The sequence below is a fragment of the Sciurus vulgaris genome (assembly GCF_902686455.1).
Source record: "Sciurus vulgaris genome assembly, chromosome: 15".
NCBI lineage: Eukaryota > Metazoa > Chordata > Mammalia > Rodentia > Sciuridae > Sciurus > Sciurus vulgaris.
Window position 1 is genome coordinate 21280543 of NC_136476.1, and position 12098 is coordinate 21292640.

At 39.5% G+C, this 12098-nt stretch overlaps 1 protein-coding gene across 5 annotated transcripts in view; it reads left to right on the plus strand.

Moving 5' to 3' along the window:
- Positions 1 to 12098, plus strand: part of SMARCA2 (SWI/SNF related BAF chromatin remodeling complex subunit ATPase 2) — a 164297-nt gene that overhangs the window by 17414 nt on the left and 134785 nt on the right. For all 5 annotated transcript variants that reach the window (XM_079112997.1, XM_079113001.1, XM_079113000.1 and 2 more), the window contains exons 3-4: positions 26 to 155; positions 6750 to 7181. In XM_079112997.1, the coding sequence (XP_078969123.1) occupies positions 26 to 155; positions 6750 to 7181 (562 nt within the window). The remainder of the gene's footprint in view (positions 1 to 25; positions 156 to 6749; positions 7182 to 12098) is intronic.

Below are 12098 nucleotides of genomic sequence, written 5' to 3' on the forward strand. Positions count from 1 at the left end.
AACTAATGCCTTTTAAATGTTTCAGCCCATCGATGGGATGCATGACAAGGGCATTGTAGAAGATATCCATTGTGGATCCATGAAAGGCACAGGGATGCGACCACCTCACCCAGGAATGGGCCCTCCCCAGAGTCCGATGGATCAACACAGCCAAGGTTTGTGTGTGCCGTACACCTGATGGTGGTTCTATGCCATATATGACTTCCAAAGAATGTGTCTAAGGAAGGTTGAATCCAAAGATTTCTTTTCCCTGTAGAAATCTACCCCTATCCTTGCCAACACAACTTTATGATTTATTTGGACAATTTTATTTCCAAAATCCTAGTCATTTTACTAGTCACCATGTGTCCAAGTGTGCTACAAAGCTCTTTATGTATTTTATTCTGGGTTTTTACCATGACGTGGTAAGGTAAATAATGTTATCACTGATTCATAGATAGGAAAGCTATAGCTCAGAGAATTTACTTTGTTTTCCTAAGTTTATACATCTAGTAAGTGACAGGACCAGAAAGAGAATCCAGATCTGCCTGCCAACAATAGTATAGATATGAAGGTCATGTGAGCCACCTGTGTCCATGGAGTGGTACCCTCAGATATTGTGTGTAAGGTGGTGTTTTCTGGGGGCAAAATTAATTGCTGTCCCTGGTGGGTAGCTGTATTAGTTTCCTACGGCTGCCATAACAGATGACCACAAACTGAGATACTTGAAACAACACAGTCTTATTCTCTCACAGTCTGGAGGCCCGAATTTCAGAATCAAGGTGGCACTAGGGTCATGCTATCTCTGAAGGCTTTAGGGAAGAAGGCGTCCTTGCTTCCTCCTAGCTTCTGGTGGCTGCTAATAATCCTTGTTATTCCTTGTCCTGTGAATGAATCACTCAGTTCTCTCCCTCTTTCTTCACTTGATATTTTCTCTATATCTGTGTCTGTATTCAGATTTCCCTCTTTTTATAAGGATGTTAGTCATTGGATTAGGGCCTCCCCTAATCCAGTACAACCTCATTTTAACTTGATTACATCTGTATAAACCTTACTTCCAGGTAAAGTCACAGTCACAGGTACAAGGGGTTGGGATATCCACATATGTTTTGGCATACAGAGGGATACAGCTAAACTCACAACAGTGACTAGATGGATATATGATAGATTTCTTTTCTCCTTTATGCCTTACATGCTTACATGATCCCCTTTCCTTCTGTCACTATGAAGACATATTAAAATACTTCAAAGCCTTTTTATTTTATTTATTTATTTTTTCCTTTTTGGTACTGGGGATTGAACCTAGGGGCACTTTACCACTGAGCTATATTCCCAATGGTTTTTATTTTTTATTTTGAGACAGGGTCTCACTGAATTGTGGAGGCGTATCTTGGACTTGAGATCCTCTTGCCTCAGCCTCCCAAGTCACTGGGATTATGGGCATGTACGATAGCTTTCAAAGGCTGATTTTAGAATGATAGTGTGGTCATTTCAGCATGCAAAGGTTATGCATTGTTGTAGCACTAATTAGCATTGATATATGTAGATATTTCTATTCAAGACTGTGGCCTACACATTGCTATATATACTCCTGTGCAGTTGAGTGTGCTTGAGTTTTTCCTTCATTCATGACCAAATATCCATCCACTGAAAGAAATATGTTTGGCTTTGAGGATTTACAGAAGTATATTTTTGGTTCTAATAGTAATTCTAAAATAGAACTACTAAATAGAATTACTATTTTTTTTTTTTAAATCAAAATAGGCAAGTTATGGTGACATCAGGGTGCTTCTCCACTAAACAGGCGTTTTGAACATCCCCAACTCTGATCTCCATCTTGGTGGCAGGCTGGTATAACTGTTGCACCTCACTCATAGAATCTTGACCATTGTCAGAATGGCAATCTGAAGCATTCTGGCTTTTTACAGTACAAGAAGAAAAAAAAAAAATGACCCATTTGGTGCTAAGAATGGATTAAAACAACGCTTCTAGGTTTTATAATTTAAATTCTAAAAGTCCAGGTGTGTTCATAGAGCTAATGTAGACCACATTTTTAATTCCTGAAAGGTATAGATAAGTTATATGCAGTGTTTCTTAAATCCAAGCACTGGCTTTCTCTGCTCCTGAAATTCCAGTATACTCTAGTAGTGAAGCCATAGGAAAGCCTCAAAACAAAAACCACTGGGAATGCACAACTCAGAATTAAGGTCAGTTTTGCTTTTATTTCTCTGAAAATTTCTCCAGTGGCTTGGCTCCCCTCTTCAACTTAAAAATTATCTTCTTATTTATCTTGGAGACTCCAACACTAGGCAAGATGTCCCGCCTGCAACCGGATAGGCATTTTCTAAGTTTTGTTCAGTTAAGGTATAGAAAGAAACTCATGCATTCAAAAGTCAACAATTATAAATAGATCTCAATTTTTATATAAGTTCCGTAAGTTAAAATCGCTTTGAAATGCAGAAGTCTGCAGTCAGTGGAATCAGAATTAACCTGTAATATTATTCTGTAAAATAGTAAAGTGCATTGTGGGCTGGGGAATAAGTTAGTTAAAGGTATATTTTTGAATAAAGCAGTGTTGGTATAATGTAGTCCTATTCATTATAAAGACCTAAAAAGAATTTAGACTTGCTAATAGCATGTATCTTTAAAAACCCCATTGTAGAAAACCATTTATAAACACACAGGTACAGAGAGGTGTGGTATTGATCAAAAGACTGCTAGCTTTAACTACCTAGCAACCTATTAGGTTATTTTAAGGTATTGGTTGGGAAGCAAAGCCATTTCCTTCAATAAATAGTGGATGGTGTACCTTATGGTCCCAATGATAACATTGTTTATTTTTAGTGCAGTGGACAGAAAAAGCCATCATAGGCAGTATACAATATTTAATGGGCATGTGTGTGTAGAGAAACTTCATATAAATTTGGGACTTAACAAATTCAGGATTATGAATAGTAGAGAGGTTAGTGCTTCTCTGTCAGGCAAGGTGAAACTGGGGAGATAATGGCCCTTGAAGACCAGGGAGGGGGAACTGCCACTTTCTAACTACTTTTGAATGAGAAAATCAAATGAGATTTCAGAATAAACAGAATCTGCATCAACATTGTCATCCTCAGACAAATGTATATTCACTCTTAGGCAATTTCTTCACTTTGTTTTCTCAACTAAGGATAATTACCAAAATATGTTATGTTGTTGCATCATTTATATTCTGTTTTTCCTCAAGTTTTATGGAATGCTACTCATGTAGGGGAAAAAAATCTCTCCGTAGCTGGGACACTGTCACATTGTTAATGTCACACTGTGGCAGAATGATTCTATTAACATCCTCTATGAATTCTGGGATATAATTCTTCCCACCCCCAGTTGCTTCTTATCAAATTGGAGGTAAAATTTCCTGTCATTAATTTTCTAGTGATCATGTTCTCAGAGTCTGCATTCTTGCGCTTAATGGAACCATCTCACTATTTCAATAGTGCTTTGCCACAATCTCACCCTCGTAATGTGGCAAAGATGATGTCTTGCTCGTAGTTTAAGGATAGACTTGATAAGCATTGCTAGGTAGTTGAGTAAAAATTTCATTACCTAGTATTTTGGCCATTGTATCAGTCATCCTATGACTTGTCAACCTTAGGAAATGGGAATGGCCAGAAAGCAGAACACACATGACCCATTTTACCCTAGTAGATTTAGGGTTGTCTAGAAAGATGTCATAATGAACAAACTATCATTTTATATCAGCATTACACTTAAGGGGCGAATGTAAGCCTCATTGTATTAGTTAGCATTTCATTGCTGTGACAGAATTCCTGAGAAAAATAACTTAATGAAGGAAAGACTTATTTTGGCTCAATGTTTCAGAGGTTTTTAGTTCAGGGTCAGCTGTCTCATTTTTTTTTTCTGGTCCTATGATAAGGCAGTACATTGTGGTGGAAGGGTATGGAAAAGCAAAGCTGCTCACCTTGTGGTGGCTAGGAAGCAAAAAGAGAGTGAAGAGGGGGTCTGGGACTAGATGTAGTTCTCAAGGGTACTTCCCCAAGGACTCACTCCCTTCAGCTAGGTCCCATCTCCTATGGTTTCTACCACCTACCAATAATGCCATCAAATTATGACTCCGTTAGTAGATTATTCCATTGATGAGATGAAAGCCTTCATCATCCAATCATTTCCTATAAGCCCCACCTCGGTTCATTACTTCATTGGAGCCCAACCCTTCAATTATTTGAGCCTTTGGGGCTCACTCCAGATTCAAACCATAATGCTCATCAAGAAGGAAGAATATTAATGACAGAGGTTAAGAATATGTTACTGATTGTCCTCTAAGTGTTTATTATAAATACCAACATATTAGGACTTGAATTTCTGCTAGTCTTTCAGGCGGATTGGAGGGAAATCTTGGCTTTGTTATATAACCCACTAACTAGAACCCTAGTTAGTGCTGATTGGTTTTTGTCCTCCCTCATTGAGTAGGGATTTGGGCAACGAGACTTAGCAGTTCTTCCTTTTCTCTTCAGAGTAGGAGTTCCCCTGAATCGACTTTCCCTTCTTACCAATCCATAGATCAGAACTCCTTTTTGCCCCAGGGGATTATACTAAATTTGCTTCCTTCTCCAAATGGCAGTTAGAAAGAAAAGAAACTGCATCCTTTATTTTCTCTGGTCTTGTGAGCGTAGTGGAGGATCCCCATTCAGGGGTGGTCACATCTTCATGGGCCTCTGTGATTGTGCATGGGCGCACAGAGCTTTTTCAGTTCAAACTTGACACAGATTTACATATACAGTCCTCACTTAATGAATACCCATGTGATGATCTGTATTATAATTGTGACACACTTAATAGGACAAAGACTTTTCCTCGATGTATATTATTGTGCTTTGTGACACTTTTGATCTAATTAGTACTTTGAATGTAAGAGAGCCTTTTGGATTACTGTAGGTCACTTTGTTTCCTCCTCCATATTGGATCTCCCTCCAGTAGCCCTCAGTCATAATGGAAATTTTTGACCTGGCTACGCAGGTTATCTCCTAAACTAAGTGCCTGGAAATTTTTGTCCATTTTTATTTTCCTTCCTCAAGTAAAATGTTCTTTAATTTCCCACTAAGATCTCTTATAACCCAAACAGGTTTTTCTCATTTTTATATTATATCCTAAATGGTACTAAGAGACTTTTGGAAACTTTTTAAATCGTTAGCTTATTTTCACATAACAAAACATATTAGACCATGAAATGAGAGCATATACATTAGAACCAGACAGACATTGGTTCAAATCTTGGGGCTGCTAGGATTTATTCTCTGAACCTACTTATTCTCAGCCTCAGTTTCCTTACTTTAAAAAAATGAGATAATAGCACACCTCTTCTGGGATTGTTGTGAGGACTGATGTAACAGTGCATACTCTCCCTTATACCCTTGGGTGGTCCTTATTTTTCCTGTATCCCCACCTGCATGATTGCCACTGACTAGAATCACCACTTTGGTTTACTTCCACCAACACCCACCTTACCCATAACAGAGCAGTCCAAGGATACTGGTGATTCCCTGAGCATGAGTAGAAACTAGTATTATAACCAATGACTAATGATTGTAAGTGTCTAAATGCCCCAGCTTCTTTACCCCTTCTCTGGGATAATTGGAAGCAATTTATGTATCTCCTATCCTAGAGCTTTGCACTGGATTAATCTTCAGGATCTACTGTAGCAGCTGCTTGATAATATACTTCTTATTGGCTGCCTTCCCTCCCTTGCTTGTATCACCTTCCTACATCCTGACCAGTGTGACCAGTGTCCCTGCATGTCCCAAATAAATCACCTGCACTTGGTCCTTGGATCACCCTCTGCTTCTGGGTGTAACTCAGCTGAGACAGTGTGTAGAATCCCTTGCATGGTGCTCCCAACACTGTAAGTCCTCCATAACTGGAAATCAGTGGTAACTGGCAGAATAATAAACCAGATGATATTTGCTCTCCCTGTAAGACGCTCTTCATTCCTCATTGAGATACGTTAGGTGCCTTGGGATTGCCTTTCCTTGGTTGGAGCTAATTTTAATGTATGGACTATCCCCTGGTGCCTTTGCTTTAGGTGTACAACAGCCATTAACAGTTCCTTGTAGGATACAAGTGGCTATTGATCACTTGAAATGTGGCTAGTTGAAACTGAGATATGCTATAAGTGTAAAATACTTAACTGAATTTCAAAGATTTAGCCTGAAAAAAAAGAATACAAAATACCTGACTGATAATTTTTGTATCATGAAATATGAATATTTTGGATTTGTTAATTTAAATAAACTATATCATTAAAATGAACTCTGGGGCTGGGGGGGGAAATAGCTCAGTTGGTAGAGTGCTTGCCTTACAAGCACAAGGCCCTGGGTTCGATCCCCAGCACGGCAAAAAAAAAAAAAAAAAGAATTCTGCTGGGAGGTAGGGATGGAGAAAGTGCTGGGGAGTGATATTGGTGAAATTATATTGTTATAGTGTATGCATGTACAAATATGTAGAAACAAATCCCATCATTTTGTACAACTAATGCACCACTAAAAAATGTGGAAAAAAATGAACTTTACCTGTTTTCTTTTTTTAATGTGGTTACTAGAAAAATTTTAATGGCGTACATAAAGTATATACTACATGTTAACATTTGAACTATATGTAATTGATAAATTAGAGTTAGTTTTCGTATTTGCCATATAGTGTTATTCTTGAGTATTATTAGTGTATTCAGGAATACCTCTCTTTCAGGATCATGATCTCCTTGTGTTTTATTTTAGGATACATGTCACCGCACCCATCTCCATTGGGAGCCCCAGAGCACGTCTCCAGCCCTATATCTGGAGGAGGCCCAACACCACCCCAGATGCCACCGAGCCAGCCAGGGCCCCTCATCCCAGGCGATCCACAGGCCATAAATCAGCCCAACAGAGGACCCTCACCTTTCAGTCCTGTCCAGCTGCATCAGCTTAGAGCTCAGATTTTGGCTTACAAAATGCTGGCCCGGGGCCAACCCCTCCCTGAAACACTGCAGCTTGCAGTCCAGGGGAAAAGGACCTTGCCTGGCATGCAGCAGCAACAGCAGCAGCAACAGCAGCAGCAGCAACAACAACAGCAGCAGCAGCAGCAGGCGCCACCGCAGCAGCAGCAGCAGCAGCAGCAGCAGCAGCAGCAGCAACAACCCACCCTTGTTAACTACAACAGACCATCTGGTAGGTTAATACGCAACCAAACGGATAATGCCGTGGTCCAGCTCGGATAAGAAAGACTGATCACACGCTCAGTGCTGGGTTGGAATAAGCCCAGGGCTGACTCAGTCCTTTGTTATACCTCACCGGCTCCCTTTTCTTGCTCCACTTAGATTGGCCAAAATTCTTGGTCTCCCACTGTTATGGAGTCCTAGAGCAGTGTTTCTTAACCTTTGGCGACTCATGTGAACTGCTGACCTAGAAAGAAAGCATAATCACCCATCATTTTTCATTCTATTCCGAAATGGTCATGTTCTTCTGGAAGCCTGTCCACATGCCTCAGGTTAGGAACGCTTGTACCCACTGTGGCACATCAACACAACTCCCTCCTCGAGTGGGGCCCACCTGATCCATTTTATGCTTGTCATTTTTTTTTTCTCTTTTTTGTTGGAAAAGCATTTGAGGAGGCCTACCAGAAGTATACCTGTAGTGAAATAATTATCAAATAGAAAATCAGAAACAAGGAAATATATTTAAAAGAAGTAAGAAATTGAGGTTAGGGATGTGGGGACTACAAGAGCCCTCATAGCTGCTGGGGTCAAGCTTCAAAGGCTGCTTGAGTTTCATGACAACTGGAAGAAGAAGAGAGAGGGTCACACACCTAGCAGTTCTCACCATTTGGAAGGAAGTAGCTTACCAATTTCTCAGAGCCTACAAAGCCACTTATTGATTGAAAATATAGATTTCTCTGTTGGGATTTTTTGTTGGGATTTAATTGTTTAAATTACAGTTGTTCCTTAGTATCTGAGGGTGATTGGCTGTAGGACTCCTAAGAGATACCAAAATCCATGGTGCTCCTGTCCCTTTATATAAAATGCTATAGTATTTGTATATAACCTGTGTATCTCCTCCCTTACACTTTAAATCATCTCCAGATCATTTGAAGTACCTAATATGATTGAATGTTATGGAATAGCTGTTATACCATATTGTTTAGGGAATAATGACAAGAAAAAGAACTCTGTACATGTTCAGCACATATGCAATTTTTTTCTGAATATTTTCTATCTCTGGTTGGTTAAATTCACAGATATACTGGTAGATATGGAGGTCTGACTGTACCTCATCTTTATTATTATTGAAAGAGGCTTTTGCATGATAAAAACATCAGTAATATTTATTCATAATAGAGTAACAGATTCCACATGCCCAGTGTTTTAATCTCCCTGGTATAAAATTAGAAGTTATGATATTATGTAATAGGTAGAGATGATGATGTCCTTTGCATGCCTTCTTGTGGTCTGACTTGATCCTGGTGATAGAATACAGAGGTACAAGGACTGGACAATGGTCTTTGAAGGTTGTTTCATCTGGGGTGGTGGTTGTTAAGAAATGGATAAGCAGAGTTTATAGTTCAGCTCTGATGAGAGCTTGGGATTGTGGGGAATGGATGGTCCCTGGACGCTGATAACATTTCTTGTGAATGATTGTTACTCATTTGAGCAAGTCCTGACATGCTGGTCATTAAGGAATAATTAGTTTGGGATGTTAGTGTTCCTCCTAAGTTTTGGGACTTATACAGTGGGAAAGAATTCAGATCAGAATTTTTTTTTTTTTTTTTAAGTATCCTACCTTTTGAGTTTGCAATACTTTTTTTTTTTTTTTTTCTGTGACAGGCAGCTCCAAGAGTTACCTTGCCTGAAAGATAAACTCGTCTTGTTGACCGTAGATGTGGCATTAAGAATGGATATCTCAGGGCTTGTGGGTGTGAAGCTCAGTGGCAGAGTACTTGCCTAGCATGCACGAGGTCTTGGGCTTGATCCCCAGCACTGCAGAAACAAAAAAGCGAATGTGTTAGCCTGTTTAGGCTGCTATAACGATATGTGGTAAGCTAGGTGGCTTACGAAGAACAGAAATGTATTTTTCACTGTTCTGAAGGCTGGGAAGTCCAGCATCAAGATGATGGCAGATTTGGCACCTACTTGTAGTGTCCTCATATGGTGGAAGAGGTGAGGGAACTCTGTTTAAGGATACTAATCCCATTCATGAGATCTCTGGCCCCATGGCTTAATTACCTCCCAGAGGCCCCACCTTCTAATACTTTCTCCTTGAGGATTAGGATTTCAACATAGAAATTGGGTGGGAGGATGACATACATTCAGATCATGGCAATTTGAAAAAAAAAAAATTTCTTCATTCTTTTAAATTTCTTAGTATGTTATAATTCTATATAATAGTGGGGTTCCTTTTGACTTGTTTATAAACTACTCTCCTCCCTCCCCTCATCTCATTCTTCTACTCTGCTGGTCTTCCTTCTGTTTCTTAATTTTTAAATTGATGCATTATAGTTACATATAAAATTGGAATGCACTGTCAACAAATGTATGAGAAAATGTTCAATGTCCTTAGCAATCAGAGAGATACAAATCAAAACTACACTGAGATTTTATATCACCCCAGTTAGAATGGCAATCATCCAGAATTCAAATAATGATAATTGCTGGTGAGAATATAGGGGGAAGAGGTACTCTTTTACATTGTTGGTAGGAATGCAAATTAGTACACACATTTCAGAAAGCAGTGTGGAGATTCTTCAAAGACTAGGAATGGAACCACCATATAACCCAGCTGTCCCTCTTCTTGGTATTTATTCAAATAAATAAATATCACTACAGTGATATATACTTACCAATGTTAATAGCAGCACAGTTCGTAATAGTCAAGTTATAGAATTAGTTTAGGCACCCATCAATAGATGAATGGTTAGAGAAATTGTTGAATATCTATGCAATGGAATTCCACTCAACCATGAAGAAGAATGAAATTATGGCATTTGCTGGTGAATGGATGGAAGTGGACAACATCATGCTAAGTGAAATAAGTCAGAAAGTCAAGGGTCAATTTTTTTTTTTTTTTAAGTACCAGAAACTAGAGAGAAAAAGGAATGAAAAAGGAGATCTTGCAAAAATTGAAGGGAGATCAGTACAGTAGAAGCAGAGGACCAAGCAGGAGGGGGAAGGGAAGGGAAAGGGAAAGAACTGAGGAATGAAGATGACCAAATGATGCTAGATGCGTGTATAAATATTCAAGGCAGCTGACTTTTAAAGAGCAAAGATGTATTGCTTTTTATCGAGATTTCTGTGTGGCTACCATGGAGCCATTTGGTAGGTAGAGGATTATATAAGACTTAACAGTAGGGACTAGATAGGTTGTGCAAGCAAATCATGCAGAAAAAAGCGGTTTAAACCCTCAACAGGTCTTAAAACTGTGAAACCTCAGCTCTCAAGCATGTGGCCAGATGTATAGGAGGAAAATAATATGTATGTGTGTGCGTAGCTTGTACCCACCATGTGCCTGCTAGCTTACCCGTGCCTCATTCTAGGTAAGGGACACTTTGCAGTGTTAACTCCCTGTGGAGGGAGAGTTGGGATCCAGATTCCAGCAGTCTGACTTGAGAACTCTTCTTGCCCCTTTCCTCTCCAGGCTCCTCCCTGGCAAACATTATCATCTCAAGGGAAAGAATCTCTAACTGAGTGTGAGTACCAGATTGCAAGCGTTTTGCTCCTGTGTGTAAAGAGCGGAGCATCTCAGTTTCTTTACAGAGCCTTTTTACTCTTGCTCCAGTGTCGACAAAATTGGTCATCTTTAACTTCCGCACCTTGGTATATGACAGTCTTAACTAACAGGTTTCAAGCAGAGGCCAGCTGGTCTCAACCAGATGGCTGATGACTTGAAGGAAAGAAGGGAGCAAAGCACGAATTTCCCCAAAGGTGGTGACCTGGGACTTTTTCTCATGGGCATAATGTGTGCAGCTTGTCCTGGGGTGTCACCTTGTCAGAGGCCTCCACAAGCACTGGTGGTTTAAAAATGACCTAGACTTAGTAAGAAGACATGCCAAAGTGTTAAGAATGTAGGAAGCTGAATTACTCACTTGAGAAACATTTTCATCCAAGGTTAAAATAATGGGACTGAATGAAGTAGTAAAATTTAAAGGATGAAGTTTTCAGTTATCTGGGCACATGTATTTAATCAATACTTCATGTTCTAATAAACCCAACTATGCTTGCATTTTCTGGATCATTTTCAGAAATGAGGGATTTTTTTTTTTTTTAAATACCCACTTCCAGTACCTGCGTCTTCCCTTATCAGATCTCTGTCATTACAGGAACTTCATTTTATTACTCACTGTACATATCTTTTGTATTTTCCGAAGTCAGGGTTCATTAGAAATGAACATATTTGGGAAGATAGGGTTTTATGGCAGAGGGGACAAGGAAGCCATGGGTGAAAGAAGAAAAGAAGATCCTGCCACTCTTAGGAGCTTCCATCCGACACCTTTGCAGAACTTGCCCACAAATCTGATTACACAAGGAGACCTTACTATCTTACTTTCATAGTAAAATAAACTTTCTTGACAAAGGCATTGTTTTAGATTGGGGATTAGGGTAAGTCAAAATAAGGCCCGATTTCTAAAAGTTAACATTATTCTATGTATTGTCTATCTCCCTTTTTAAAATAAAGTAAGTATAATTGCTTATAAATATCCCAGTTAATATTTCAGGAAAAAATAAAGTATAATATGTCCACTCATCAGGAGGCAGTTATGTTTCCATTTTCTTTCCTTCCATTTCCCAGCCTTACTTGTGGGTGAAGAGGATGCTTTGGGCTGGGATGTTCTGCCTCAAACCTGTTCCAAAGTTAGAATTTACCAAAAGTGGCATCACACTGGCCACCCCCAGGGAATTATGGCTCACCGGAAGGCACTGCACACCGAAGGCCTAACTCCCTGGTGGTTTCCCTGGGAGGCCTGGGCCACAGTTTCACTGGAATGCGTCCTTCCTGCTGTGGGCACCATGCAAGTCTGACCCAGCCTTTTCATTTTGATTCACTCTTCATTTTAGAGATTAAAGCAAATAAAAAAGGGAACTGAAAAAGTTCTGG